At 47.7% G+C, this 27,248-nt stretch overlaps 1 protein-coding gene across 1 annotated transcript; it reads left to right on the top strand.

Moving 5' to 3' along the window:
- The first annotated feature begins 4,341 nt into the window (after positions 1–4,341).
- LOC122382078 (inactive ubiquitin carboxyl-terminal hydrolase MINDY-4B-like) lies at positions 4,342–27,085 on the top strand. The gene is made up of 10 exons (XM_043366987.1): positions 4,342–4,414; positions 4,739–4,827; positions 5,127–5,338; positions 5,984–6,149; positions 6,524–6,589; positions 6,855–6,925; positions 24,239–24,389; positions 24,706–24,908; positions 25,218–25,373; positions 25,722–27,085. The coding sequence occupies exons 1-10, from the start codon at positions 4,342–4,344 to the stop codon at positions 25,768–25,770; spliced, it is 1,236 nt and encodes a 411-aa protein (XP_043222922.1). The 3' UTR covers positions 25,771–27,085.
- Positions 27,086–27,248: the final 163 nt, after the last annotated feature.

Raw genomic sequence — 27,248 nt, 5'->3', positions numbered from 1 at the left:
GTTGGTGGAAGTGATGCCTCTGCCAACGTTCCTCTCTCCTTATATACGTACCTCAATGGCTTGGACTTTGGAGCCCCCGCAAATTGGAAGCATATACTCGTAATCTCCACATATGGCGAACTGAGGATTATCCCTTCCCACTTGCTGTGTATTAACAACACTTGCGCAGTATTTGTCACGGGTTTGTCAAATCAAAGAAGAGATTAGTGCCAGGACGGCACATCTGAGGTGAGGGGGGGGGGATCAACTGCCAACCATAAATCAGGAGAAATAATGTGTTCTAATAAATAATAATGTGTCCCTCACACGCAACAAATAGAGCGCTATAGGTATTGCTGATAATGCTGATTCGCACCATGATCTCACATGACTGAAACTGATGGTTAGTAAACCGATGTTTCGCGATGTTTAGGAACTTTGAGATCGTGAAGCAGACGCCACGATTACATTAGGCATTGTGTATTGCACACGATACACCAAGAACTTATGCGTGACATCCTTCCTTTTCTTCCTCTCTAACTCACTCGACTGCCTTCCGCAGGCATCCCACCTGCTCGGCTCGTCTTCGGAGGACGTCAGGTCCTCCGGCAGGCCCTTCAGCCTGCTGGTCCCCTCGCCGGTGCTACCCCTCCGGAGGTCATCGGCCGGCAACGGAAAACGCGCTACAAGAGGTCAGTCAAACGTCCGACATTTTGTTCGAATAGGGTCGGTTCAAAGCTGGAAGGTAGAGTTTGGATATTTGTTTTGTGTATACAGTTTGTGGTTAACAGATTGGTTGGAATCAATCATACGCATGAAGCAGGAAAAGTGGTTAAATGGTATGCGATGGTGCCTTTGCGTTGTTTTGGTGGTAAATAAACTAGATAAGTAAAGGGAGGCAGTAAAATCTTTATTCGTCACCAAATGTTGATGTCCACCAATCGTTTAGGAAAAGTTTCGGCTAGGACTGCCATACTTACAAACTCTTCACATTTCATGGCATTGGCTTCGATTCGTGCCAATAATGTGCAGGAACTTGTGTGGTATATAATGACATGTATGCGGGCTTAATTTGGTATCTAGAATTAAAACACGGGGCTCACATTACGAAAGCCGTCCCCAATCGAATGACTTAAATTGAATAGCTTGAAAAGCTCAGCTGAATATCGTGTCTCTTGCTAATGTGTTTTCGTGAACATTTGTGAATAGTGTAATTAACAAAAATTGCCTTCACCTAAATTCGAAAACACTGACGTCACTGGTTATTGAAAGACTCCTAATGTCTCCCGATGACTATATTTGAAAGCACGGCTGTGTAGCACTTCCAACAGCAGAGCAACTTTTCGGGAGATACCCTGATACCAACGTGTTTTAAAACTTGATTATTATTCTGAACCTAGTTGTTTGGTCCCGTACTCTTGGGTCCAGCTTAGTGTTAAAGGTCACTATCACGAATCTAATGGACGGTAATATGCATATGTTGGCTGGAGTTGGAAAGATAAATCGCGATTTTGCGGTCCAAATAGCTCTCAATCAACAGACAGCACAACTTTTCCTGTCATCGGCGGTTGTTCGGATATTTGTTTTAGCGACACAAAACAAATGTTCACAAAGTCAAGACATTGACAGTAATATATGACTTCGGATCGATATTTGATGCAGCAAATGCTTTTAGGACTTAAGAAGAAAATAGCAGATCTTAGAAGAAAATAGCATATCCGAGCATAGTGCAGTGTTGGAGCGTTTAGCCGTAATGTCTTATGAGATATGTTTGGGCACATCATGGCTCTATATATGATTCCACTCATTACTTCTGCTCAGTGATCACAGTCTCAGCTCAGCTGCTCATGCTCAGCTGAGGACATCAGGCTGCAATGTCCGATCCAACGTTCCACGTGGTTCTGCGATTAATCGTCCTCCAAATCGATTAGACGGCTCAAGGACGGAATGGACTTCCGGCCGTCGAGAAGGCAGCTGCCATCGAACACAAACTATAACGGCTGACACGCCGATCAGGCCACACGCAGGCTGCGAGCCATAAGACGCGCCAAAGAGAAACCAGAGCTGGTGTGAGCAATGGATAGGCAGTCGGTTTTAGTTACAGGCTATGTAGAGTGCTTCTTATAATTGATTTTGTTTTATTACCACAATATTTTTATTCGCTGGTATACGATGCTGAATATCAACAAAGCGCCGTATGTATGTATATGTCTATGCCGTATGTATAGATTAGAACTTGAAGCTGCATTTAGTTGGATTTGAGACATAAAGAAAATCGCATGCTTCACTAAAACTTAAATATTCACCATGTTTAAATTTAGCACGAAATAACTTATTTCATTATTTCTACACTAACGTTAAATTAGCATAGCTCTACCATACCTAAAAACCAGGTACAATATGAGTTTTGTCTATTTTTATCAAGATGGTTACAAAGGTGGTTTGAGAAGAGGTATTACCCACAATTAGTTTCCATTTATTTGTCTGCATGTTGGTCGCATGAAGTCTCTCTGAACCAGGTCAGGGGGCTATTCTGGGCATCTGACAAGGCCGCACCGGCCATGAAGTGCGTAGCTCATCATCGTCGATATTTTCGGGAGGACAGTTTCACCCATACTGACCGGGTATCGACCAAACGGTGGCCTGTTTGGGCGGACCCGGTCCGGTTACGAGTCGCCCCTCTCCCCGCTCCCTGTGCTCCTCCCCGCTCCAAACAATCGCCGATCAACTACAACAGGATATGGGCGCTGATTCAGACAGAAAGGTCGGCAAACGGAGGAACCGACCGATCGCCGTTTGACCTGAGTGGTCCAACGGCGTGGTCCGGGTGGATTGGAATGTGGTCGTCTTTGACTAAAGTGAGCGGTGCTATCTATTTTTGGACAATATGCACGATCTGTGTGCTGTGACTGGTGCACCCGGAATATGTGATAACGTATTTGGTATTCCATAAACTCACATACAATATTCGGACGAGATACCAAACTTCAAATCTAGGTCTAAAGCAAGGTCTTATATTGCCGTAGTGACGTTTTTGACGCATATTATTTCGGACTAAGGCATGCGCTAGCACAATAACAAAGTTCCGATAACGTCTAATCAACTATGTCACGGCAACAAAAAGTATCTTTATATGCACTTACATCAAACATGGAGACCGTGTAACTTTCAAAATCCCTAAAAATAATTACGAACTCGTATCCCGTTCGCAGTTCCTCGCTTCTGACAGCATCCAGCGTCTGTCGGTAATTGTAAGACACCAGCCCGGTAGCTCTGTGACACGTCACCAAGGCGACGGGGGCGGGTCACGACGTCACGAACAGCCCCTGTTGCGTGTCCCCAGCTGCGGGCTGTCCCGCGGGGCAGGCTCGGGTGGAACAGTGTCCACAGAGACGTCCTAGGCTGGGCTGTGTCCACAGAGGCGGCTAGAATTGTGTCCACAGGGTTGTTAGAACTGGGTCTGACGCAGACGCAGGCAGCCCGGACTAACTCAGTTCTATCAGTGTGTCTGGATCAGTGGAAGGCGTCGCTACCGCGGCGGTAGCTGCTGCTGTTGGTGATGGTGCAGTGGTGGTGATATTGGTGCTAGTGACAGCTATGCTAGTGCACAACGTGAATCAAGGAGAAGGCAGATAGTGAAGCTCAGACTGAAGTTCATAAAAATAGCTTATTCACAAAGATTGGTTATTGTGAAAAGTAATCTGTTCTAGGGCCAACTTCAGGTTTTCTTGACATGTAGGGTACCGTGAGCAGCTTTATTTAGCCAAAAAAAAAAATAGAAGCTAGCTTATTTAATGTGATTAATACAAGCCCTCATTGACAAAAAGTCATACTTTTCCTGGAAGCCTTCGAATTTCGAAGACTTCATTTTCCATTTTATACGAAAACTTGTCTAGAAACAATGCATCCTCATATTAATCGAATTCTCTTTCCAGGAACTTTTTCTGCATCCATCGACTTATGGTTTGTTCCTGAACAGACACCATTAATTATTCACTTTTGGAGACGACCTGAACGATCCTTAAGTCGGCCAAAGTGGCTTGTTTGATAGGCACCGTCTAAGCAGTCAGACTCGGGAGGTTAATTGCCGGTTTGTGTGTCAATCGCCGTATAATTCACCAAACGAATCGGACTAATCTTGGACTCACTATGGCGCAGGGCAGTTTGGCATTTAGACGAAGCACTGCGTCACGTTTTTGGGTACGGGAAGGTGGTGGCCGGTGGGTGAATATAAGAGCAGGGTTTGTGCAAGTTTTTTATTTTTGAGTTCACATAGGTCGTTTGAGAGATAAATAGTTCAAGAAATATGCATTTTGCTTTAGACAAAACTGGAAAATCAAAGCATGCTTGAATGTCAATATAATGGCCGAAACGTGGCAAATATCCACCACTGTGCCCAGCGATCATTTCAAGACGTTTCTTAGGAGGGCAAAAGGTGAGATGGTCCGGGTCGTTACAGCATAGCTCCAAATCCTACTAACAAGATGCTTATTGCGTTAATTGCGATCTTTTTGTGATGAATAATTTGCATTATGTTGACAATTTCAATCTGTCGTACCTAAAAAAAAATAATATCGTATTCAATCAAGAATGCAGTTAAGTGGCCGATATACTGGCTCCACTCCAAAAGCATGTTGTTTTTACTAAAATGGATTGAACACGTTGAACTTATGCCACCTTTGAACTACTCAGCAAGTGTCTGCTTTAGTTCAAAGCATAGAGTGACAGTTCTACTTCTAATGCATCCTACTATTCACAGAGAAGGTGATCTACCCGCGGCGGCTGACGACTCTGAGTGGCTCTCCTCCGTTCACCGGCGGGACACAGCTCAGCAAACAAACGGCAATGGTGAGTAGCTAACCAGGTGAATGCATCTCCATAAACTGCTATGATGGGTCGAGTCAATGGTCAACTCAGAAACGCTAGTATCGTGCACTTTCGGTGAGTCAAGAAAGTCGAGTCAAGTAGCCGCTAGCATTTGGTAACGTCTTGCTCTTTAGTGAACGGTTAGCTCGGTAAAATTTCCAGGAAAAATGCTGGTTCGATACCGTTACCATCTGGAGTGGCTCAGACGGATGTAAAAAGCATAATGATAATGAAGCCCTCACTCACGGCTTATGACAGCACGTTCTGCCCGTGTCTGACAGCGGCTGCGGCAGCTGGTGTTCGGAGCGTCACTAGCGCCACCACGGCAGGAGTGGCTGAAGGGCGGCTTCACGTTTCAGCCGCCAGAGGGCAGGGTGGGCTTCGGTCTCCAGACTCCTCAGTCGCTCACTCAGCCTTTGGTGATGGCAGTCCAAACACGGGTCATCAAACATCTGCTGTTCCAGAGGTTTCCCAGCGCTACGGATATCGACAGGTAAGAGCATATTTATATCGGACGGGGGACACTACCGGGCAAGGCTACATCATGAAAGTCCCTGTTATTCCTGGGTGCTGGTCTTGGCCGTACGAATGTCTACCTCATTTGGGACACATCAGTGCTTGAGAAGGACGCATATTGCTGCTCCTGCAGTTTTGTTGCTCACACCGTTCCGTGCTTCTATCCTCAGGAGACTGAAATCCTTCTCCTCCACGCCGCAACCCCCTCCGGGCTGGACAGGCAACTTTATCTCATGCGGGCTGCTCCCTTGGAGCGGCACCGCTGCTCCCGAGGGAGCGCACCCCGTAGCCGGGTGCAGTGTGTACTTTGGGGCTGGTCGGCCTGTCCTTCGGGATGGGCTCAGCCCCGGTGACTCACAAGGGTGCCTGTCCAGACCAATGTTTCCCCCTAATTCCTATCATCCTTCCGGCTCTGAAATGGTCTAATTGGACCGAAAGGGCCTAACCGAAAAAAAATTGTTGCTGCCTTGTACCATAGGGTGTCTGTTCTTCTACACGCCGTCCATCATCTGCAGTCTTATTTCACCTGGTCTGTCGCTCCTGTTGAGATCCCCGTCACGGGCTGTTCACTGGCCAGTGCCCTCAGTGACGTAACTTATTGCCGTCTGTCTTCTGTCGGCAGTCTGTTCCGTCTACGCCGCTGTGACCAGCTGCAGGGGCTGGCCAGTGCCCTCAGTGACGTCATTTGGGGTGCCAGGGCCGGCGGCCCGGCTCACGTCTGTCTCTGTTCGGAGGCTCAGCAGGTCTGGGGCGACACCGACTACCTCTCCGACGGAGTGACTGAGAGGGTGAGAACAGATTAGAGCAGAAAAACATGCAGAAGAGTGGAGTTAGCTTACCTTCTCGGAATTAGCTTATGCTTTGATATTTCGACACGGCTGGACCGGTAACCCGATACATCCTCCCGCTGAATTTTCGAAAAACTGGTACGCTTATTCTGTAATTTAGTGTTTGAAGCCGTGAACTTCTTATAAAGCAAAACAAAAGCTTATCATCATACCATGTCACACTTTAGAACGAAGGATTATATTAGACTGTATGACCGAAGACTACATGGTTAGATACGTAAACATAGCTGTACCTTAATTGACCGTCTATTAGATAGATTGGAGTAGCGCATACTTAACGGTCATGTTATGATTAATGAAGTGTTATTTTTCAGGTGCAACATTGGACATTCGGTAGCAAAGATGAACTTCAAAGTTTTATTTCATCTTATATCAAGGAGGTTTGTATATTTCTACCTAGCACTTGCCAGCGAATAGAAAATAGACGTAACTATATGGTTATTATACAGTACATACCTACGGCAGATGAAAAAGTAGCTTTGGATAAGACGTTTTCAGAATATACCGGACTATAATAATGCTGCAATGTCGCATCCATTAAAAAAGGATAGAATATTGACCCGGCTCAAATAAAACTCCTATAGATGGCTTTAGTGTACCAGATGCGACGTTGAGCCCACCGTAACATTGCTCTTTATGTTTCAGTTTGAGTCTACTGAGGGCCACGCCTACATTCTGCTGTTGTACAGTCTTGTGCTGACACGAGGAATCAATAGGTGAGTAAAGCAATACGAAAGTGTAGATTTGGAGTTTTGAAGTATGACATAACTAATGACTAGGTCAGTCCCATGGCCAATATACGTATAATTACAGTCCATGCTTCATCTTTGATCAGAGATTTTTGCCTCTAGCGCCAAAATTTTCAGATAGTCTTGGACGGAAATCCGAGTATGACTACTATGAGTAGGTCAGTACCTGACCAATATACAATTCATTCGTCATCTTCGATCAAAGGTTTTTGCCTTTAGCGCAACAATTGTCAGAATAGTTTTGGATGGAAATAGACTTTGCTAGTTTTGTAGCTCGTATTGCATAGCAAAGGCAAGACATTTGAGTGAATTTGTGACATTCACTAGTCACTATCTGAGGAATAGTCTATTCCTCAGATGGTTAAAAAAATATAACTGGAAGGGTTCGGCAACAAGACGTGAGATATAAACGTTAGCTCGGCCATTAGCCATGTCTTTTGAAGCGCATGTGATAAAAAACATGCAACCCTCTACCCATATCATTGAACAATAAGCATCAGCCGTGTATCATGTTTCTCCCCTGCGCTCTCATTTGGCGATCCTTCTTTAGCTTCCAAATAGGTACATGATGCGGGTAATGCAACAATACCGTCAAGCAAAGGCAGACCTCATCAAAAGTATGCTGCACTAACACATAAATGAACGTCTAATGTTTATGAAGTCAGTTAAAACATTTCACTGGGTCCGTTTATAAATCTGGCAAGCTAGCCGTACGACACTGCATACTGCAGTGGATTTAAGTCGTAGGGTACCAACCATTCGAACAGAAGGAAGCAGGAGAAACACAACAGTAATTTTATTTGAGCATATGGCTAAAAGTGCCACACATGGTATATGTTCATCGATGGAGTCAATAGAGGCTTCGGGTCTCCAGATTGGAAACTAAACGTTGAATCGCCAGCCCGTTCGTAGACCGATTTCGCTCTCTTGTTGCGCCTCTGCAACAACGGACTCCGTTTATGTTAGGGCGTCTCAGTGTGCCGGACGGCATGATGGCGAGTGGCGGTGTGGTGCGACTCTCTGCCGAGCACATTCCCTCGCTGGTGTCCCGGCTGGCCAGCTATGGCGCCCTCAGTCTGCAGACGCGCACCGTGCTCCACCTGCTGCGCGCGCGCATTAACCATATTAGTGGCAGGCTCCTGGCTACCCTATTAGTGGCAGGGGGGGGGGGGGGGGGCTGTTTACGACCCCCCCTTGATATCTCGAGATCTAACGGGCCGATTTTCAAAATTCAAACGGCATTCGATTTCGCTCAACGTGATTTACATTTCTAAAAAATAAAAATTAAAAAATGTCAATAGGGGGGTAGAGGGGGGTAAAAACGGGCAAATTGCAGATACATTTTAGAATGTTTATCACGGCCAGGTTTCTGAACCAATCTTAACGCAACTTTTGCCGATCGATAGAGAATGAACCAGGAATTCACATGGATCCTAAAAATATGCATTTTCAAAAATCATAGGCGGATACAGATCATTGAGATTGGGGGTACACAAAAAGTATAGTAAATAAGGTTTTGTGGTACTGTTTCTAAAAAGGGTGGTAATGGTCTTGTTATGTTACAATTTTCTTATGAGAGAACGACTACAATTGTATTGGTCATGCATAGGCGGTGTCAGGGCACCTATGTTGGGAGGTAAAACATAACCCCCCTTTTTGGACGCCTGGATCCGCCTATTATAGCAAAAACGTGTCAAAAGAGGATGCACAATAACTGTATATGTTATCACATGATACCCTTCATTCACTGTTCGTAAAACTGGTGCAGCATCGTGATCTTCGCCCAAATGACTCGCTTCACGAATAGGACCACCCAATTCCCAGTGCTCTGGAGCCGCCCCTGGTAAAGTTATGAACTTGAAATTTTTAGGGAATGTGCCCAATTAAGTTTTAGGAAAAGTCAGAAAATTTCAGCATCGTAGCTTCAGCGGTTTCGGAGATATTCCCGAAGAACCTGAGGGGTGGATAAAAACAACCCCCCCTGCCACTAAGAGGGTTAACCCGGCGCCGTTCCGGCTGTTGGCCGCCGGCACCGATGGCGCCGACCTGGTGACGGTGACGGCCATGGAGATGACGCCCGGCCGCGCCGTGCTGGACGTCTGCGGCTGAGGGCCGCAGACGAGCCAAATTCAAATATCGTTGGCTTTATAAAAAAAAAAAAAAACTGGGCGTAACCGAGTTTCCTTTAGTTTCTTTCCAAAAAAGTTCTTATGACGGCGGATGGTGCCATATTAAAAAAAAAAAAATAATCGCTCGGGACCGTCAAAACGCGTAGGCATGGGGCGGCCAAAGTGACCCGTGCGGCCAAATGATCCCGTTCTCCCCTAAGTGGGGTTCTGGGCCACGTAACGACACGCGGTAAGGGGCATTCGAAAGAGCGTCGAAAGTCATGACGAAAATACTTCCGTCATTTTTTGGGTCGAGCCAAAGGTCAGGTCACCGTAGGTCATGAAAGGTAAAATTTTGCCTATTTCAGCATTTTTCAACACTAACCGGCGCGTAACTTGGGAGCCAACAAAGCTACAGCGCCACGGGAAGATGCATTCGATACCTCTGTGCAATGAACGCTCTTTTTAGAGTGAGACCTGAAACATGATCAAAGATCAACAGGCTAGCCTTCAGATCAGAGGGCACAAAAAAACTCCAAAAAGAGTCGTTGTATGAAAATGTTTTTCGGTGATAGCCTTTGACACAAGAAAGACAGATATTAATTTTACCAGCATCCTCCTCCTCTCGTCGAGACGCGTCAAATAAGCTATAATTTGATCTTGAAGATCATTCGGGAAATTTAACCTTATGTCAAGGCCATGACCTGACGGGGTAAGGCCATGTTGCATATCACCCGATTTGTATCGTCGACCTGAACATAACCTATAAGGTGTTTTCATCGCTCTGGTAGGTCTCTAGCGAAAGTTATTGTAAAAAAAAACTGCTATAGGGACCTTTCATGACCTGTGATGACCTCAGAGACAGAAGAAGGGGTCACGGGTACAATTTTTTCAATCCAGTGTGAAAATTTCATTGGGTAAAAGTCTGTTAGTAATTATAGCAGCTACGCTGCACATTTTAGTTACCGCACGTTGGACAGTGTAGGTCGCAGGGCACAAAACTGAACAACGTGGATAGTCATCCCAGGTAAAAGCCAGGTAGTCGCACATGATATTGTTTTACTATATCCACTGAGTATAGAGTTTTCGGGTATCCAGATATTGAATTTGAAGTGGGAGCGCTATCGTTTATATACTGATCCCGCTCCCTGGCCTCGTTGCGCCGCTGCCAGCGGACTGAGTTTACGTAAAGCCGTCTGGTTTGTCAGTTTGCCCGTCGGCACGATGGCGAGTGGCGGCGTGGTGCGACTCTCTTCCGAGCACATTCCCTCGCTGGTGTCCCGGCTGGCCAGCTATGGCGCCCTCAGTCTGCAGACGCGCACCGTGCTCCGCCTGCTGCGCGCGCGCATCAACCCGGCGCCGTTCCAGCTGTTGGCCGCCGGCACCGAGGGCGCCGACCTGGTGACGGTGACGGCCATGGAGATGACGCCCGGCCGCGCCGTGCTGGACGTCTGCGGCCCGGAGAGCGCGGCCGGGCGGCGGCGGCTCGACAGCCTGCTGCGGGCGCCCGAGCTGGCGGAGCTCTGGCGGCGGCCCGTCAGGGTTGAGTACATCGCAGAAGGCCTGGCTGATGTGTTTCAAGCTGCCGCCGAAAGTCATGGACTCAGACGAGTGGTTGATGGAAGCGAGACGTACCGTTTGTTCCTGCGGCCTGACGACCTGCCCGACCCGCCGCCGGTCCACCAGCCAGGACTGGAGGTCCGCTCCCTGGAGGAGCGCCACCTCGCCAAGGTGGCAGACCACTGGTGGCACAGTAGAGACCTGTACAAAGACGTATCGGCAACGATAGAGTGTGGTCATCGGGCCGGCCTGGCCGTCGGAGTATTTCTAACGGAACGTGACAGCACTCATCCTAATACTCCGCTCGACCAGCCCGTCTCTTGGTCAGTGGTGAACGCTTACGGCGCCCAGAGCTTCGGCTACACGGAGGAGGCGTTTCGGGGCCGCAGTCTACAAGTCCTGGTACTGCAGGAGCTGGTGCGGCGCTCCAGAACACTGGGACTGCCCTGCTTCGGGTGCACTAACGATGCCAATAGAGCGCAGCGGAAGAATCTGACACTGTGTGAAATGGAACCGAAACACTTAGTGATACGCATGTGTTTCGATGCCAAGTGGAGTGAAGCAGCAAGCTGAGTCGTGGTATTGGATGGTCAATTAACAACTATAAAATCGTCACCGTTTTTTTCGACATTACTTGATGCATCCTGTCTGTATAAGTTCCATACAAGTAATGCATGTAGTGGCATTTTCTGTTAAAAGGCACTTGTAGCATTACATTTGACCAATACACATTGCAATAGCGATAGATGAAATGCTACTAGAATAATGTTTACTTCCATACCAACTTTACTTCGAATTTTATTTTATCATTCAATGGATCAGACACTGGCGGATCCAACTTAGAGTTTCTGACGGGGCAAACAATAACAATTTATCGGTTCTTTCAATGCGCCATCCATAGGCGTAATGTTAAAAGTATGCCATATTTGGGAGAGGTAATTGCCTTATCTATTTGCCCTCCCCTGTATCCGCCACTGGGATCAGATAGGAATTTAGGTATCGATTGCCGCTTAAATTAAAAAAAAAAAAATCGGCCCGTATGATCTCGAGATACCGGGGGGGGGGGGGGCGGTCGTAACCCCTTCCCTACTACCAATTTTAACGCCTGTGGCCCTATATGGTGAGCCAGGAGGTTACAACCAATATGGTTGAGTCAGAAATTATGTTTATTGTTTGATAGCATCTTTTCATAACTTGGACGTTTTACCTGCGCATGACGGGAGTATTTTCCATAACGCGAGTGACTGAGAGGGGAGGGGGCTCTACAGAGCCCCCCTCCTATCTCCGAAGCTACTGGGCGGACCATCAAAATTCAAACACCGTCTGATAGCCCTGGACAACCGTCGAGCAAAGCCTAATTACATAGACATCAAGGTCAACGATGACGTCACAGGTCAGGTAAAATTAAACGTTATTAGCATTTTGGCTTGTTCACAATTAGGCTCTGGCCGCCGGCTAACAAGTCCGAACAGGCTCATTTTTAGTTTACGCACTCCTTGACATATGCCTTAGATACCCTGAGCGTAACGAACTTGCACTTCGAATTTTTCAGGGCAAAGCCAGGTCATCCTAGCTCATGGGAATTTTATATTATGTATCGGACTCGTGGCACAGATTTTATGGCCCATTTCAGCCATATAATTCGACAATAGTGTCGCCTGTGTCATTTGAGTCTATTTTGCAGCTGTTTATAGCTGAGGTCAGGTCACTTTCAGGTATGAAAATGAAATATGCATGTTATGAGCATTGAGCATCTTGCTATCGTCGCATGATTATCTTGCCGTCAGGCGTGTTCAGCGTACAGTTTATTAATACCATGCATTTGCATAGCTATGAGGGGCAGGCGCCCTCAAAAGGATAACCTGCCGTAATTTTCCTATTTCATTTATGCAGTCGTCGGAGGTTGTTTAAAATTGGACAAGCGGAAGCGCAAAGCTGAGCTAATGGGCGGTCATAGACAATGAGGACACCGACGCATGTATTTATTGCAACATACAGTTTACATCGTGCGCCGAACGGTTAACAACAATCAAATATAGGTACGTTATGTCGTTATAACTAAAACCAAACAAGAGCGCGGTAGCACACTTCACATTTTATTTGTTAAATACATTGCGCAATCCGCACCTTCAAGTACAATGCATATTGGAACAGTACCTACTTACCACCCCGACCGATTTCGTTCCCTCGCCTCGCCTCTGACCACGAGCTCGGTCTCCAGTTTACACACGGCTGCCTGACCTTGTTCAGTTGGCCTTGTGCTACCATGGCGAGTGGCGGCGTGGTGCGACTCTCTGCCGAGCACATTCCCTCGCTGGTGTCCCGGCTGGCCAGCTATGGCGCTCTCAGTCTGCAGACGCGCACCGTGCTCCGCCTGCTGCGCGCGCGCATCAACCCGGCGCCGTTCCGGCTGTTGGCCGCCGGCACCGAGGGCGCCGACCTGGTGACGGTGACGGCCATGGAGATGACGCCCGGCCGCGCCGTGCTGGACGTCTGCGGCCCGGAGAGCGCGGCCGGCCGGCGGCGGCTCGACAGCCTGCTGCGGGCGCCCGAGCTGGCGGAGCTCTGGCGGCGGCCCGTCAGGGTCGAGCTCATGGCAGAGGGCCTGGCTGATTCGTTCAGAACGGCTGCAGAGCGTCACGGCCTCAGACGAGTCGTGGATGTGAACGAAACGCTGCAACTTTTCGTTCGGCCTGACGACCTGCCCGACCCGCTGCCGGTCCACCAGCCAGGACTGGAGGTCCGCTCGCTGGAGGAGCGCCACCTCGCCAAGGTGGAGAATCGATGGTGGTACAGCCGAGACATTTTCCATGATGTTCCTGCTATGATAGGGGCCGGTCAGCGGGCAGGTCTTGCCATCGGAATATTTATAAAGGAGCGTGACGAAGCATATTCCGATATTCCAGCTGACGAGCCGGTTGCGTGGTCCGTGATAAACGCCTACGGCGCCACCAGTTTTGGCTACACGGAGTCTGCGTTTCGCGGCCGTGGGTTACAGAACATAATCATATCCGAGCTTATTCGACGCCTACGCCGACTAGGGATGCCGTGCTACGGATATACGAACGATACGAATGAGCCAGCGCTCAAGATATTCTCTACATTCGGAATGGAGAGAAGACATGTGGTGACCCGTCTTCGTTTTGTTACCGAGTGATCACAAAGTGGTGCTGAGACTGCGCTCGTCGATGGAGAGAAGTGTGTGTTTGATTCTGCCTGTGATTTCGTCGTGATGCGACTTATCTGCCTGTGAATTCAAATTATCATTGCAAGCTGTTTTTCAGCATGTACAGCCCACCGCTAAAGTAATGTAGGGTTTTACCAAACTCAACGGTTGGCTTTGACTGGCGATTGTTTAATGCGAAGTGATTGAAAAGAAGATGTCAATAGCTAAAGTTGCAGCTGCAAGGGTGACGATACATATAAGCTACATTCAAAGTTTCATTGTAGTCTGGCTAATCGTTCCTAAGCTTCAGAAGCAGAACATACCCATGACTGAAACCCCACATTACTTCTGCTGTGGACTGTACGTACCTACATCTTTTGATTATTTATAACTTTGTTATTTCTCATCAGTACCTACACATTCCTGAGTCATTGCTAGATTCGGGAATCAGGGTTTCAGCTGAAAACGTCAGTGTGCGCATTTCGCCTGGAGAATAACCGAAAGGCTTAGCCGAAAGGCTTAGCCAACGTGCGATTTTTTTTTTACGGCTCAACGCGAATATCAGCCTTGTAAAAAATAGCTAGAAGTAGGTATACCTTGGCGGCAAATATTTCAGTGTCCTGTCACATACTGAAAGTTTACAAACGTTAATTTACGAATTCAAAGAGCTGGGCCGCACCTCATTTGAGATTATTATAAGGATTATAAGAGCATAATTTAGCTATCTTTAACCCGCGCCCGGCTGGGGGTCCTGGATTTCCACGCCCTGCTGGGGGGGGGGGTGTTTGAACACCCCCCTTCTAACTCGGCTCCTGGGCCACGTAGCGATACGCGGAAGGCGGCGTTCGAAAGAGCGTCAAAAATAACGAGGAAATCACTTCAGTCAATTTTTTGGTCAGGTCAAAGGTCAGGTCACCAGAGGTCATTGAAGGCAAAATTTCGCCGATTTTCAGATCGAATGTCGACAATTTCCAAGAAGCCAACGCATAACTCGAGAACCAATAGAGCTACAGCGCCGCGGAAAAGCGCATTCGATAGCCCTATTAACGCCCTTTCTGAATAATTTCTCAGATTTGACCTAACGTCAACGGTTTTGCCTGGCAGGGAGCAAAAACTGCAAAAATAGCCGATTTTTTCGGAAACAGTTTTTCTGCAATAACTTTTGACCCAAGCCTTGTACGAGCTTACTTTTACCGGCATCGTGTTCCTCTCGTCAAGACGCATCGAATGAACTATAACTTGACCTTGAAAGGTCAACTTGAAAATTTGACCTCAGGTCAAGGTCATGACCTGACCGGAAAGGGTCATGTTGCATATCAGTCGATCCGTATCGTCGAGCTGAACACATCTAAGGCGTTTTCATCGCTCTAGCATGCCTCTATCAAAAGTTATTTGCGAAAAACTGTTAGATACCATTCGTGACCTAAGATGACCTCAGGGCATAAAGAGGGGTCACGGACACCATTTTCATGTTCAGTGTGTCTAAACCACTTGTAATTAGTGTTTGGGAGTGTTTATAATGTCTTTCGTCCAAAAGAGGCGCATTTCAATTTTCTCCCATTGACTTATAATGGGGAGGTCGCAAAATTGACCTGACCTTAGGTCATCGATATCAAAATTCTGAGATATACATTTTGTACATGCTATTGCTCTTAGCAATCGCTGAAAGTTTCAAAGCGATCGGTCACTCGGTGTAGCTATGACAGACATTGAAGCCTTTTATGAGGTGAGGTCACTTCAAGTGACCTGGTGACCTGACCTTGAATGACCTGGGTCTGAAATTTTCACAACATGTGTAGAATTGATGTATGATAAGGTGTACCAAAAACGGCGGCGCTCCGCGCCGCCGTTTTTGAGATATTCGCGAAAAACCACAAGGGGGGGTGTTCAAACACCCCCCCCCCCAGCAGGGCGCGGGTTAACCCATTTACGCCCTTCGTTGCGTTTTCGCAACACAAGCAAGCGTCGACGTGATCAAATCTTGAGAAGTGTGTAATGGCGTCTCACCGATGAGACAAGTTTCAGCGCGTTTAGCATGGTTGTGCGCATGATGCTACGCAGTTACAAGTCTGTGCGGCCGGTAACTTACCGTCCAGAGCTCCCAGAGGGAAGTCGAAGGTCCCGTCAGTGATGACGTCACGAAAACCAAAATAAGTAGATTAAGTGATTAATTATATCGTAATGAATAATGTGTGAACATATTCTGCAGAGTCCCTACAATAGCTAGAATATGCATTTTATTAACAAATTATGCTGCAAATAGGGTTTGTGACTATTTTCAAATATGAATACAGTCGTGTTGCGGTAACGCAACGTTGGGCACATCTGAAAGACAGGGGTGTTGCGAAAACGCAACGAGGGGCAAATTGGCAGTGCAGCGGAAGTATAGGAACATCAAATAGACTTCACTTGTGGTACGCTGTGGGTTCTTCCCTTCTCTCCCCAATCTTCCTCCATCTCTTCCACGCTTCCCAAACTCTCTCTCCTTCCCTCCCCCTCCCCCCTCACTCTCTCTCTCTCTCTCTCTCTCTCTCTCTCTCTCTCTCTCTCTCTCTCTCTCTCTCTCTCTCTCTCTCTCTCTCTCTCTCTCTCTCTCTCTCTCTCTCTCTCTCTCTCGTTTTGTAGTCGTGAGGGACGTGTAGGTATGTAAAGTGCAAAGTGCATTTGCACGTGAATGTTGCGACACGTTTCACATTAACTCACTTAAACAGCTATCAAACACTCATTTCTTTTTCTCTCGCAGATTATCGGGCTGTTCACTAACTGCAATGGGTTTTCGAGCATCTGAAAATCGTATGGTAGGAAAAGGACTTGCATCAAATGGTCGGCGATGCTAACGGAGCTGAGAGATGGCGAGGTACTTTGAAAATTGGATCTACTATGTACTAAATAATGGGGACGTAGTCTGGTATCAGACGACAGATAGGCATTGTCATTCTCTGGATACAATCCGCTGACCCTTACTTTAGAAAAGATAACTCCCAGAGTCGGCAAACGTGGGATATGCCCCCTGGGGGGGGGGGGGGGGGCAACAGACCCCTTCGGCAGGGGTGATGAGGGCGTCTGGGAAAATAATAGTTTATTTTTAGAATTCATGGTTTGCACGGATTGATAAGGTGGTTGATGTGAAGCATTGCTTGTTTGTTTACTGAGGGTAGGCCTGTCTAATCAGACCATTTTAGAGCTAGAAGCATTATTGGAATTAGGGAAAACATTGGTCTGAGCGGGCATGGTGAATCGTCGAGGCTGAGCCCATCCATCCAGGCCACCCATGAACCAGCCCCACCCCCCTTCCCAAGCACTTACTGCATCCGGCTACAGACCTGTGCTCCTATGGGAGCTGCTCGAATGCGATATAGTTGCCCGTCCAGCTCGAAACAGGGGTTGAGGCATGGAGGAGAAGGATTCTACTATCCTGGAGATGGAAAGGACGGATTAACGGAACACTTGGAAAGTGTGAACTGCGTCGAATCACTGGTCTGCCCTGGCATTGTCTCGAGAGAGAGGTTACAAGTGAAGGTCGCTTAGAGTGGGACAATGACAATTTTGTATTAGGTGTAAAAGTGATAAAATGGGTCCTGGGAGACACTTTAACCCTCGCCCGTAAACGGCGATCTGCCACCTTCGCCCATGCAGGGGGGGGGGGTTGGTGCGACCCCCCCCTTGGCGTTTGAAAACGGAGCGTCGTAGAGCTTAGCGGAAAAGACCAACGGATTGCTCTCGCCGAGATCTCGCGATTGGTGGTATATTTTTTGGTCCTAGGTCAACATTTGACCTACTTTTGACCGGTCAAAGGTCAAATTTTCGGAAAAATAGACTTTTTTCAACTTTCCGCGGCGATTGCGGCAAAACGGTGGGAGATATCGACTTGAAACCTTCACTATCGTGTTCCTTGATCAATTCTCTATCGTTTGGTATGTATTTCGTTTCCCTAGCTCTAAAAATGGCGCGTTGGGAGCGCCGGAAGTCGGCAAGGTCACAGTCGGCGGCAGAAATTCGAAAAATCAAAATTTAAATTTTTGAAATCTGATTGTATTTTTGGATTTGGAAGGTCCATTTGCTCCCTATAGAAGCTAATATTGCTGCATATTCCCGTTGAGGTGACAAGAATTAGCAAAATAGTGGTTCGGGCGCTTTTCAAAAATAGTACCGGACGCTGTTCCTCTTGTGACGTCATAGCTCCGTGACCTGACCTGACCCGGTCAAGTTTCTTATACCATATGATAGCCAATACTTGCCCCAACATGCATGGGAAGTTTCATCACGATCCATCAACCGATGTCCGTACCACCGGCAGGAAACCTCGGGCGTTGGCACTCAGTTTGTGAAAATCCGGCCGGAGGCTGTTCCCTTTGTGACGTCATAACTCCGTGACCTGACATGACCCGGTCAAATTTTTTTTATCAAAAGATGCGCAAGGTTTGCCCCATAAGGTACCCAAAATTTGGCGGCGCTGCGCGCCGCCGTTTTTGCACTATTTCCGAAAAACCTCAGGGGGGGGGGGGTTGCACCAACCCCCCCCCCTACATGGGCGAGGGTTAAGCCGAGTTGTTATGACGCGCTACGCCTTACGCGGGTAATTTGTGAAAGCCGGATAGGTTCTTTTTTTTTTTTTGCTAAGAGTAGGCATGACTACCCTGCATTTGAATTTAACTTTACTCCTAGGAGGGTGGTTAAAATGGTATTGCGGATAGGCGCTTAGGCGAGGCACAGGTTTACTCCCAATCCTCGGTTAAATTGTTTTCTGTTTGGGGTTCTCATATGAGAGGGTAATGGGCTAATGGCTCGGCTCTGTCTAGCTTCCAAAAAGAAAGCACCGCCCAGGGTACGTGCCAACCACTAGGTACTTTAAATGGACAATTGTTGTTGATAATGACCGTTTGTTGCCATCTCCCCGTTCGCGAACCCTTAAGTTATGCTTCCTCATTCAGGCTCGTAGGCGGGTAATAAAGCATGAGGGATGTGGGTTCGGCATTCTCCCGCAATATTTGTCAACAGTTGGTGAATTATATGTTAAAACAAACTAGCATATACGGCGGTTTAGTGTACTTTATGTCCGTCTGATGTGCCCGTCGTTGCGTTTTCGCAACGCTGATGGCGCCCGGTGTGCCCTTCGTTGCGATTTCGCAACGCACGTTTTTTACGTTTTTCTCGAAAAACTTTTGCTGCCGGCAAAAATTATTTTCGATTCCATGCAAGGCCCTGGTAGAAGCGTAACATATCTTGATTTCATCGATTTTCATGATGGTCAATATTCCTGGGCATAAATGGGTTAAAAACCATGCAACCCGAATCACCGTTCAGTTCCTTACGAAGTCAACCTCATTTACCGACCGATCACCGCCTGTTGGTTGTCGATAGGTATATGCAAGCCAGGTGAGGTAAAACATTCTTCCCACATACGAAACAAGCAGCGTTGTATTTTTATGAGCGCATACGGCATAACAGTATAACGAAGCGGCAACAGCCTAATGCCCATGATGATCCTAACAAACCGTAACGTTGCGGTATTTGACCTTCACTTGACAGTAGAAGGTAGCAGGCACAGCGGACGCACCAAACACTAAACAGTGAGCAGCCGTCTGTCGCAGCATCAGCTAAATGAGGTCACGGTCAAGTGAATCCAATGCTTGTTTATCCTGTGCTTTTTATAGGCACCAGCTTGGTGCCTGGCGTCCAGAAGCCTTCTGGTTTAGAAGGTCACCCGGAGGACCTATCGAATCAGTTGGGCTCCTGGACGGTGGATATTGTTGATGCCTATAAAAAAAAAACTAGGAATAAACGACTTTGAAGCAGGCAACGATAACAAATGCTTCCCTTCGAAGTTCGAAGAAGTCACACTTCGTTACAAATGGACGATTTTTACCAAGCCAAACCACACACGTCTTAAAGAGATTAAAGAACTCTGTGGTCCAACTACCGATTGAAAAACAAATAACATAACCACCCGAGAACGACGAAGCCTCTATCGCTCACGGTTTGCCAGTTTCATAACAAAGCCTGGTCGTTACGTGCTTGGGTTCCATCCCGCACAGCGCGATATTCTGCAGCTGTGACTCGTTTGTATCGCTGGTGTACCCATAACATGGTAATTCCTGTCGTCGGCAGCGGCGGACCAGCTCCTGAAGCACCATTGCCTGTAGACCTTGGCCGCGGAAACCAGGTTCTGTGTAGCCTATGCTCATGGCCCCGTAAGCGTTCACGAGAGACCAAGAGATAGGCTCGTCGAGTGAAATGTCTGGTTGCGTCTCGTCAGGTTCTGTTAGAAACATGCCGACGGCCAGGCCTGCCCGCTGGCCGACCTCTATCATTGGCGATATGTCTTGGTATAACTCACGGCTATACCACCATCGGTTCTCCACCTTGGCGAGGTGGCGCTGCTCTAGCGAGCGGACCTCCAGTCCAGTCTGATGGACCGGCGGCGGGTCGGGCAGGTCGTCAGGTCGGACGAAAAGCCGCAGCGTCTCGTTCACATCCACGATTCGTCCGAGGCCGTGACGCTCGGCAGCCGTTCTAAACACATCAGCCAGGCCTTCTGCCATGAACTCGACCCTGACGGGCCGCCGCCAGAGCTCCGCCAGCTCGGGCGCCCGCAGCAGGCCGTCGAGCCGCCGCCGGCCGGCCGCGCTCTCCGGGCCGCAGACGTCCAGCACGGCGCGGCCGGGCGTCATCTCCATGGCCGTCACCGTCACCAGGTCGGTGCCCTCGGTGCCGGCGGCCAAGAGCCGGAACGGCGCCGGGTTGACGCGCGCGCGCAGCAGGCGGAGCACGGTGCGCGTCTGCAGACTGAGGGCGCCATAGCTGGCCAGCCGGGACACCAGCGAGGGAATGTGCTCGGCAGAGAGTCGCACCACGCCGCCACTCGCCATCGTGCCGACGGGCAAACTGACAAACCAGACGGCTTTACATGAACTCAGTCGGTTGTCATAACTGCTACAAGGTCAAGGGAGAGTCTGTGGTCCATGGCAAAAGTTTGTGTGGTCCATCTCGGCGTGAAACTCTGGCCTGTTGCAGCCCTTGCTGTTTGCAAAAAAAAGGAAAAATAAATTGTACACTCAAAACTTTTTACTACCTCCTGGAGAGTTCATTTTCATCAAACCCGCAAGATAATAGTATATTGAAAGGGTAACTCGCTGCTACCATTATGTGCATAGTAACGGTACGTGGTTAATATGAACTTATTCGCCAGCGGAGAGTATTATTACCATGTAAATATCAATATTCTCTCGCGATCCAGAACATCACGAAAACTCTTTCCTCCTGGGTATCGTGACTCGGGTACAGATAGTCGTTTCATGCGTGGATCTTGTTTACCCTCGTGAAGATGATATTTGAAATGGAAACAATCAGCCAATCAGAAACGAGATCGGCCGTTTGCGGTTTGAAGGCCGCGCGCATCTGTCAGTTTTCGGCCGTTGGTCTCCGAGAGCGGATGTGAGCAGTGTCGGTGCCGCGCGGCGTGGCCGTTGGTGATTGTGCTTGTGTGTTGTTCATCGCCTATAGAGCCTCTGTGGACATTTTATTGTAAGTACCGATGTGCTAGAGCAGGGGTCGGCAAATGGTGGGGCATGCCCCCTTTGGGGGTAATGGAGCCCTTTCGGTGGGGGTAATGAGGGATTCTGAGAAAGCCTATCTTTTTAGAGTTTGTAGCTCCAGTGATGGAGCCATCGTGACTGTTGCATCCCAGGGTTCAAAGATTAGCCCAGGCCAAAGGCACAGCACACCTTGATTGATTAGATACCAATTTTCATGTACCTGCTCGCCTCACCATCTCACCCCTCCGTACAGTCGTACAAAAGCAGCTGCAACTTTTAACCGTCGCCCGTCTGTTAAGGCGTTTCAACAGCCGCTAACGTAAGGGGGAGGAGTCGATCGGACCCCCGCGGCCTCTCGGACTCTGAGATGGAGCTGTACATAAAAAAGACGAGCGTGCTACCCGTGACAATAGGAAGCCGCTGCTGCCCATTTTTAAGGTCCTTGGTCATTCCGTCTCATTCAAGAGGGCAATGACAAGTGTCGAGAAAATCGGGACCCGCTATAACTTCTTGACGTGAGATTTTATGGCTCAAGATGATCTCCAGAAAAAGCTCATAAGCCAACGGTCATTATGGGTCCAGAGACCAGTTTCACCAACAGAAAAATAGCCGCCTGCCGGAATTTTTTGCTAAAGATCGTTTCACATATGGAGCGTAAACGGTAAAGCCCTATCCGCTTACGAGCCCATCGCGTTTACGCTCCGCATGTAAAGCGGTCTTGAGGCAAAAATTCCGGCAGGCGGTTATTTTTCTGTTGGTAAAACTGGTCTCAGGTCATGAGATTTTCCGAGCTGGTAAAAAAAAAATGATGGGCTCGAGGGTACAATTTGGTCGTGATCCAATGCCTTTTACGTGAGCTTTTAACGAAAAACCACCCGCCGCCCGTAAACGTACAAGGGTTAAATGGGATATAGCATAGGCGACGGAACGGGGAGGGCACCGGGGCACCGTGCCCCCTTTGATTTTTGCATTTTAACATTAGCCCTATGGCGTTGCATGGAAAGAATGGGACCAAAAGTCGGCAGTGCCCTCCCCCCCCTCCCCCTTAATTGAAGGTGTTCCGCCGCTACTGGGATATAGGTATTAAATGTTTTGTGGAGGAAGTGTCATGTTTTAAATTTGATGCATTGGAAATGCACAAATACCCAAAGAGTTCCAGGACGGTATGGAATTTCAGTAAACTTGGTTGTGTCAGCAATGGGCTCTGGTAGGTGGGGGTAATGGCCCTGCCTGGCGCCCAAAAAGGGGGCACGACCCCGAATGACCTGCCGACCACTGTGCTAGAGCATTGTGTGCCGTTGAGTGGTGCTAATTTGACCTGGTTAACAGGACTCCGTGCACGGCCACGTGGCCTAGTGTTGTGAGTACGTACATTAATTTCGTTGTGATGCTACAAGTTTATGCATTTTGTTGGTGACTTTGAAAAAGCCTTGCACTGTAGTGATCCAGTCTCATTATCTCACGCAGACGGGCGACCACCCAGGAACGCCGTCGCTCACTTCAAAGATTGTGCGCTCTGCCTAATCCAATATGAGGGCGCTGAATGTCTTGTACTCATATTCAAATTGCATTCAAGTTGTATCGTGGTGTTTATTTACCGCTTGTGCATTGCTGAACGCTTTCTATAAATTTGTATGAATAAGTGAAGAGTCTCACAATGTTCATGGTTGGTGTGCCCCTCGTATTGTTTGTACGGAAGCCAAATATACCTACATTGTTGCTCTTGAAACATTTTTTTTTTAGTTGGTGAGCTCCGGTTAACAGAAGCTTCGTGAAGCTTCTGAAGGAAGCGTCTGTGGGTCTGTTACCATCCTCTGGGGGGTTTACACTAAAGGAAAGAGTAAACATTACCATGTGACAAAGGGTAGGCCATAAGAATATACTCTCTGTAGGAGGGTAAAGCACAGAGTAGATGATGCGTTACTCCATAAAAAAGGGTTCCGTTAAAGATTTACCCTTTCAAAGAGTGTAACCCAAAAAATGTTACACTCTAGACAAGAGTAAATCAAAAGAGTTTACCATTCAGAAGATGGTAAAAAACGTCTGTGTGTCATGTTACCCCTCCCTGGCGAGTTTACTCTTCATGAAAGAGTAAAATTTACCATCTGGAAGGTGGTAAAAAACGTCTGTGTGTCAAGCTACCATGCTATGGCGGGTTTACCCTTCAGGAAATGGTAAAAAAGTTTTCAGTGTATACATTAACTGAGCTGTGATCTTTCAACTTCAGATATGTTATCCAACTCTTTGATGTACATATACATGCATGACCATACTTGTGCCGAATGCGTACTATATGGGTATGCATAATGTATATGTTTCTACTAACTCGATGCATTTCTACTTATTGGATGCATGTCGCATAGGTATCCTAAACCAAACGAACTAGTCGATGCAGTATCGATATACACGTACACATTACACACATAAATGGGTGCCTAATGCATCTCATCAAACTACATTTTGTATTTGGGGAGGCTGTCGGATAACAGAACTATGTAAGTGAAATAAATGTTTATTAACGATAACGAACATCTGCTGTATGGTGTCTGGTGTTTTGGAATTCGATGCTGGAAAACGCGCAGTTCAGCACTGACCTTTGGAATGAACTGCTCCGGTCTGGGTGACCTTCCGGTCGTCATCGAATCGAATGTTTGCTGTAACTCTGACGGGAGGATGCTCGATGGCAAGTGACCTGTGTCCGCTGACTTACATATGTGTAATGACCTGGTGAACCTTCACCTGTACCTGATAACCCGGTGACCTCTTGCATGTGCCTGATGGACCGGATGACCTGTTTCAACCCGGCTGACCTATCACAGAGTCTTTTATGACCTCGGTGACCTTTCGCATGTGTGTCATGACCCTTGTGACCTGCCACATGGTCTCTGATGACCCGTGTGACCTATCACAGGGTCTCCGATGACCTCGGTGAGACACAGCCGTCACTGCTGACCTCCGGTGGACTGGTGAGCCACAGCCTCACCAGTCTGGTTCTGACCGGCCAGGCATCTCCTCACCTGCACAACGGCATCGTATGGCGGCAGCTCGAGGCAGGAGCCAAGGTGAGACAGAGCTCAGAGCTAAAGTTGAGTCAAAGGACCCAAACCAGAGACTGGTAAGTCACAGCTTGGAGCCCAATTTTCAGCGTAATGCCGTAAATGTGTACCTAAATGTTGCAATTCGTGATACAGTTAATGCTGTAAAAGGTCATTTATTTCACTAATAATCACCAGACTTATGATTCCACTCGTAGCTGACCTGTAGTGTGTATGCCAACATAAAAAGGTACAATGATAGACAGACTCAACCAAAACAAAGCGTGCATTAGAACTCTTTACGTATCGTAGGCTACATCTCTGTTATCACGTGACCCGGCAGGTGGCCCTGCACGGCGTGCCGGAGCGCAGTGACGTGGGCTTCCTGCTGTGGGAGGAGGCGGCTGCCGACCTGCTGAGGACAGAGGTCGGCTCTCGGCTGAAGACGCCGCTGCTGCCCATCTGGCTGACCTGCTGCCACGCACAGTACGGCGTCATCTTCCACCTGAACAGGGAGCTCACCAGGGACTACAGGGCGGAGCATAGGTGAGGGACCAGGGGGAGCACAGGTGAGGGACCAAGGGAGCACAAGTGAGGGACTACAGGAGAGAGGCAGAGCACGGATGAGAGGCTACGCAATAGAGAACAAATGAGAAGCTACGAGTCAGAAAGGACAGGTCAGAGAGCATAACAAGATGCTTACGATTTTTCTCATAAATTGCACTATAAATATCGAATATAAGTTGCAATGTATGTGGTAAATTATTTGTACACCAAGCCCTCGCCTTGAAGTCGTTTTGTCACTAAGTTCCAGGCCAATTGTTCTCTGACCCGGTATCGCTCGTTATACGGCAGATTCGACCTGCACTACTACACCGGTGACGAGGCGCACCTGGAGCGTCCCACGCTGATCGCCGTGGATACCAAGTCCCGTCCTCTACCCGGCCCCCGGAGAGAGGAGGGGGAGGAGGAGGAACAACTGCCGCCTCTCAACGAGCTCATACTCTCCAAGTGAGTCGAGTGATTTATTTCACTGTGATGCTTACCTACAAGCGTTGCACAAACTCGAGCCAATGGGGGATGACCGTTTCAGCTAGGTATACCTACCTACCTAGCTGACAGCTGTTCAATACAGCAGCCGATAAGAAGACTTCACGTAAGACTCTCATGGTGTGTTTAAAATGAGAAGGAACGGATGATGCAAAGTATACTTTGTTAATTCAGATCAGAACCCACTTGAAACACAATTTCATTTCCTACCATACCGTACCCATACCCGGACGTGAGCAAATATGTATTGTGCTGCCACCAGTGAATGCTGTGCTGCCCTCTGTTCAAGCTTCTGCATTTCTCCGCCAGGTGGCCAGAGGCCTCCATCGACTGGAGAGGCACCGAGCCATATCTGTAGAATGCGCGTCGGGCTCACACGCCGAGACCGTGTGCCGTGGTGGGTACTGGGTGGACCTCCGGCTGATACAGCGAAACAGGCCGCCCCTCGCAGCGAGCTTTCTGATAATGACTTTGGTGTAAATGTGATGTGAAGGACTTGACGGGTCCGATTTCCGCTGGACGGATTTGTAGAATATTTTCCCGGCATGGTCCCGGCATTGAATATTGTCCCGGTGTTTGTCACCTACATTTAGCGAGCGTCGCTATCAACCGTTTACGGGCACCTATGGAAGAAGACAATAGCCGTTTTCACGACGGGCTATCCGGCGAGTGCACCTGATTTGACCAAATCTGCAACTAATTTCTTTTACAACAAATATCTTTATTTTATGAATTTATTTCAGTGTTTTAATCGATGATACTCTCTGATAATATGACAAAGCAGGCATATAAGCAAATAGTGCAACCCTAGCTGATAGCTACTAAGAGACACACTGAACCTGATTTGACCAAATCTGCACCTGTCTGCACCAGATGTGCACCAAATGTGTACCAAATGGCCGTCGTGAAAACGGCTAATGTGTCAGTTGTCACCTTTATGCATTTCTTTCATGACACTATTGTACAATTATATTTCATTCATTTCATTCATTTCATTCATTTCATTCATTTCATTCATTTCATTCATTTCATTGCATTTGGTTAGTGATAAGACTGAATGTCAATTGTCTAGCCTCCATAAACGGACTGACTCGGCTCTAGCAGCGCTTATCGTAATGTGCTTATATTGCTGCCGTTGTACTTCAGTTGTGCGGTAGATGTAGAGCAAACTAGTGTCATTTAGTTCGTACATACGGGCCCCTAAATATCCGACAGAGAATCGCTGAAACTTTCCCTGGCGTTATGGGAAGTTGGAGAAGTTATAATGGCGTGTTGTACATGGGCAGTTTGTATGTAGGTGTTTGTATTTACCCATCTTCTGCATTTGTTTTTGTATTTTGCTGATGCGCTACTGTCATTTGCCATTTTCAAACCATCGCTTTTGACTTGTGGGCATTACAAGCTGCTTATGATAAAAGGGATCGAGCAGTTAACTTATTGGGTAATATTTATATTAGTGGCGAGATGAGAAACCTAAGCACTTGTACCTATGTAGGCAGAAATGTTCAAGAGACGATGCTTTTATAATGAACATTTGCCGCAAGGAACTGAACACAAATAGCCTGTGTAGACAATTATAGTGACATATTGCTACTGTGGCAAAGCTAAAAGATTCGGCATGTGCGGTTGTTGTAAATGTGATACATGTATTTAGAACAATATACAGCAAATGCAAAAATAATTGGTGAGCATGGACAAGTGTATGGGGTTGGTATAGCTAGTCAAACCGGACCATTTCTTTACAGCCGATGCCGAAGCATTATTTTTCGAATCCCATTCCTTTGCCCTCCCCGCCACTCAGACTTGCGAGTAAGCTCCTCTTCTTGACTAAACGGA

Source organism: Amphibalanus amphitrite, unplaced genomic scaffold (genome assembly GCF_019059575.1).
Source record: "Amphibalanus amphitrite isolate SeventyFive unplaced genomic scaffold, NRLGWU_Aamphi_draft 000133F_arrow, whole genome shotgun sequence".
Taxonomy (NCBI): domain Eukaryota; kingdom Metazoa; phylum Arthropoda; class Thecostraca; order Balanomorpha; family Balanidae; genus Amphibalanus; species Amphibalanus amphitrite.
This window is presented reverse-complemented; position numbering and strand designations above follow the sequence as displayed.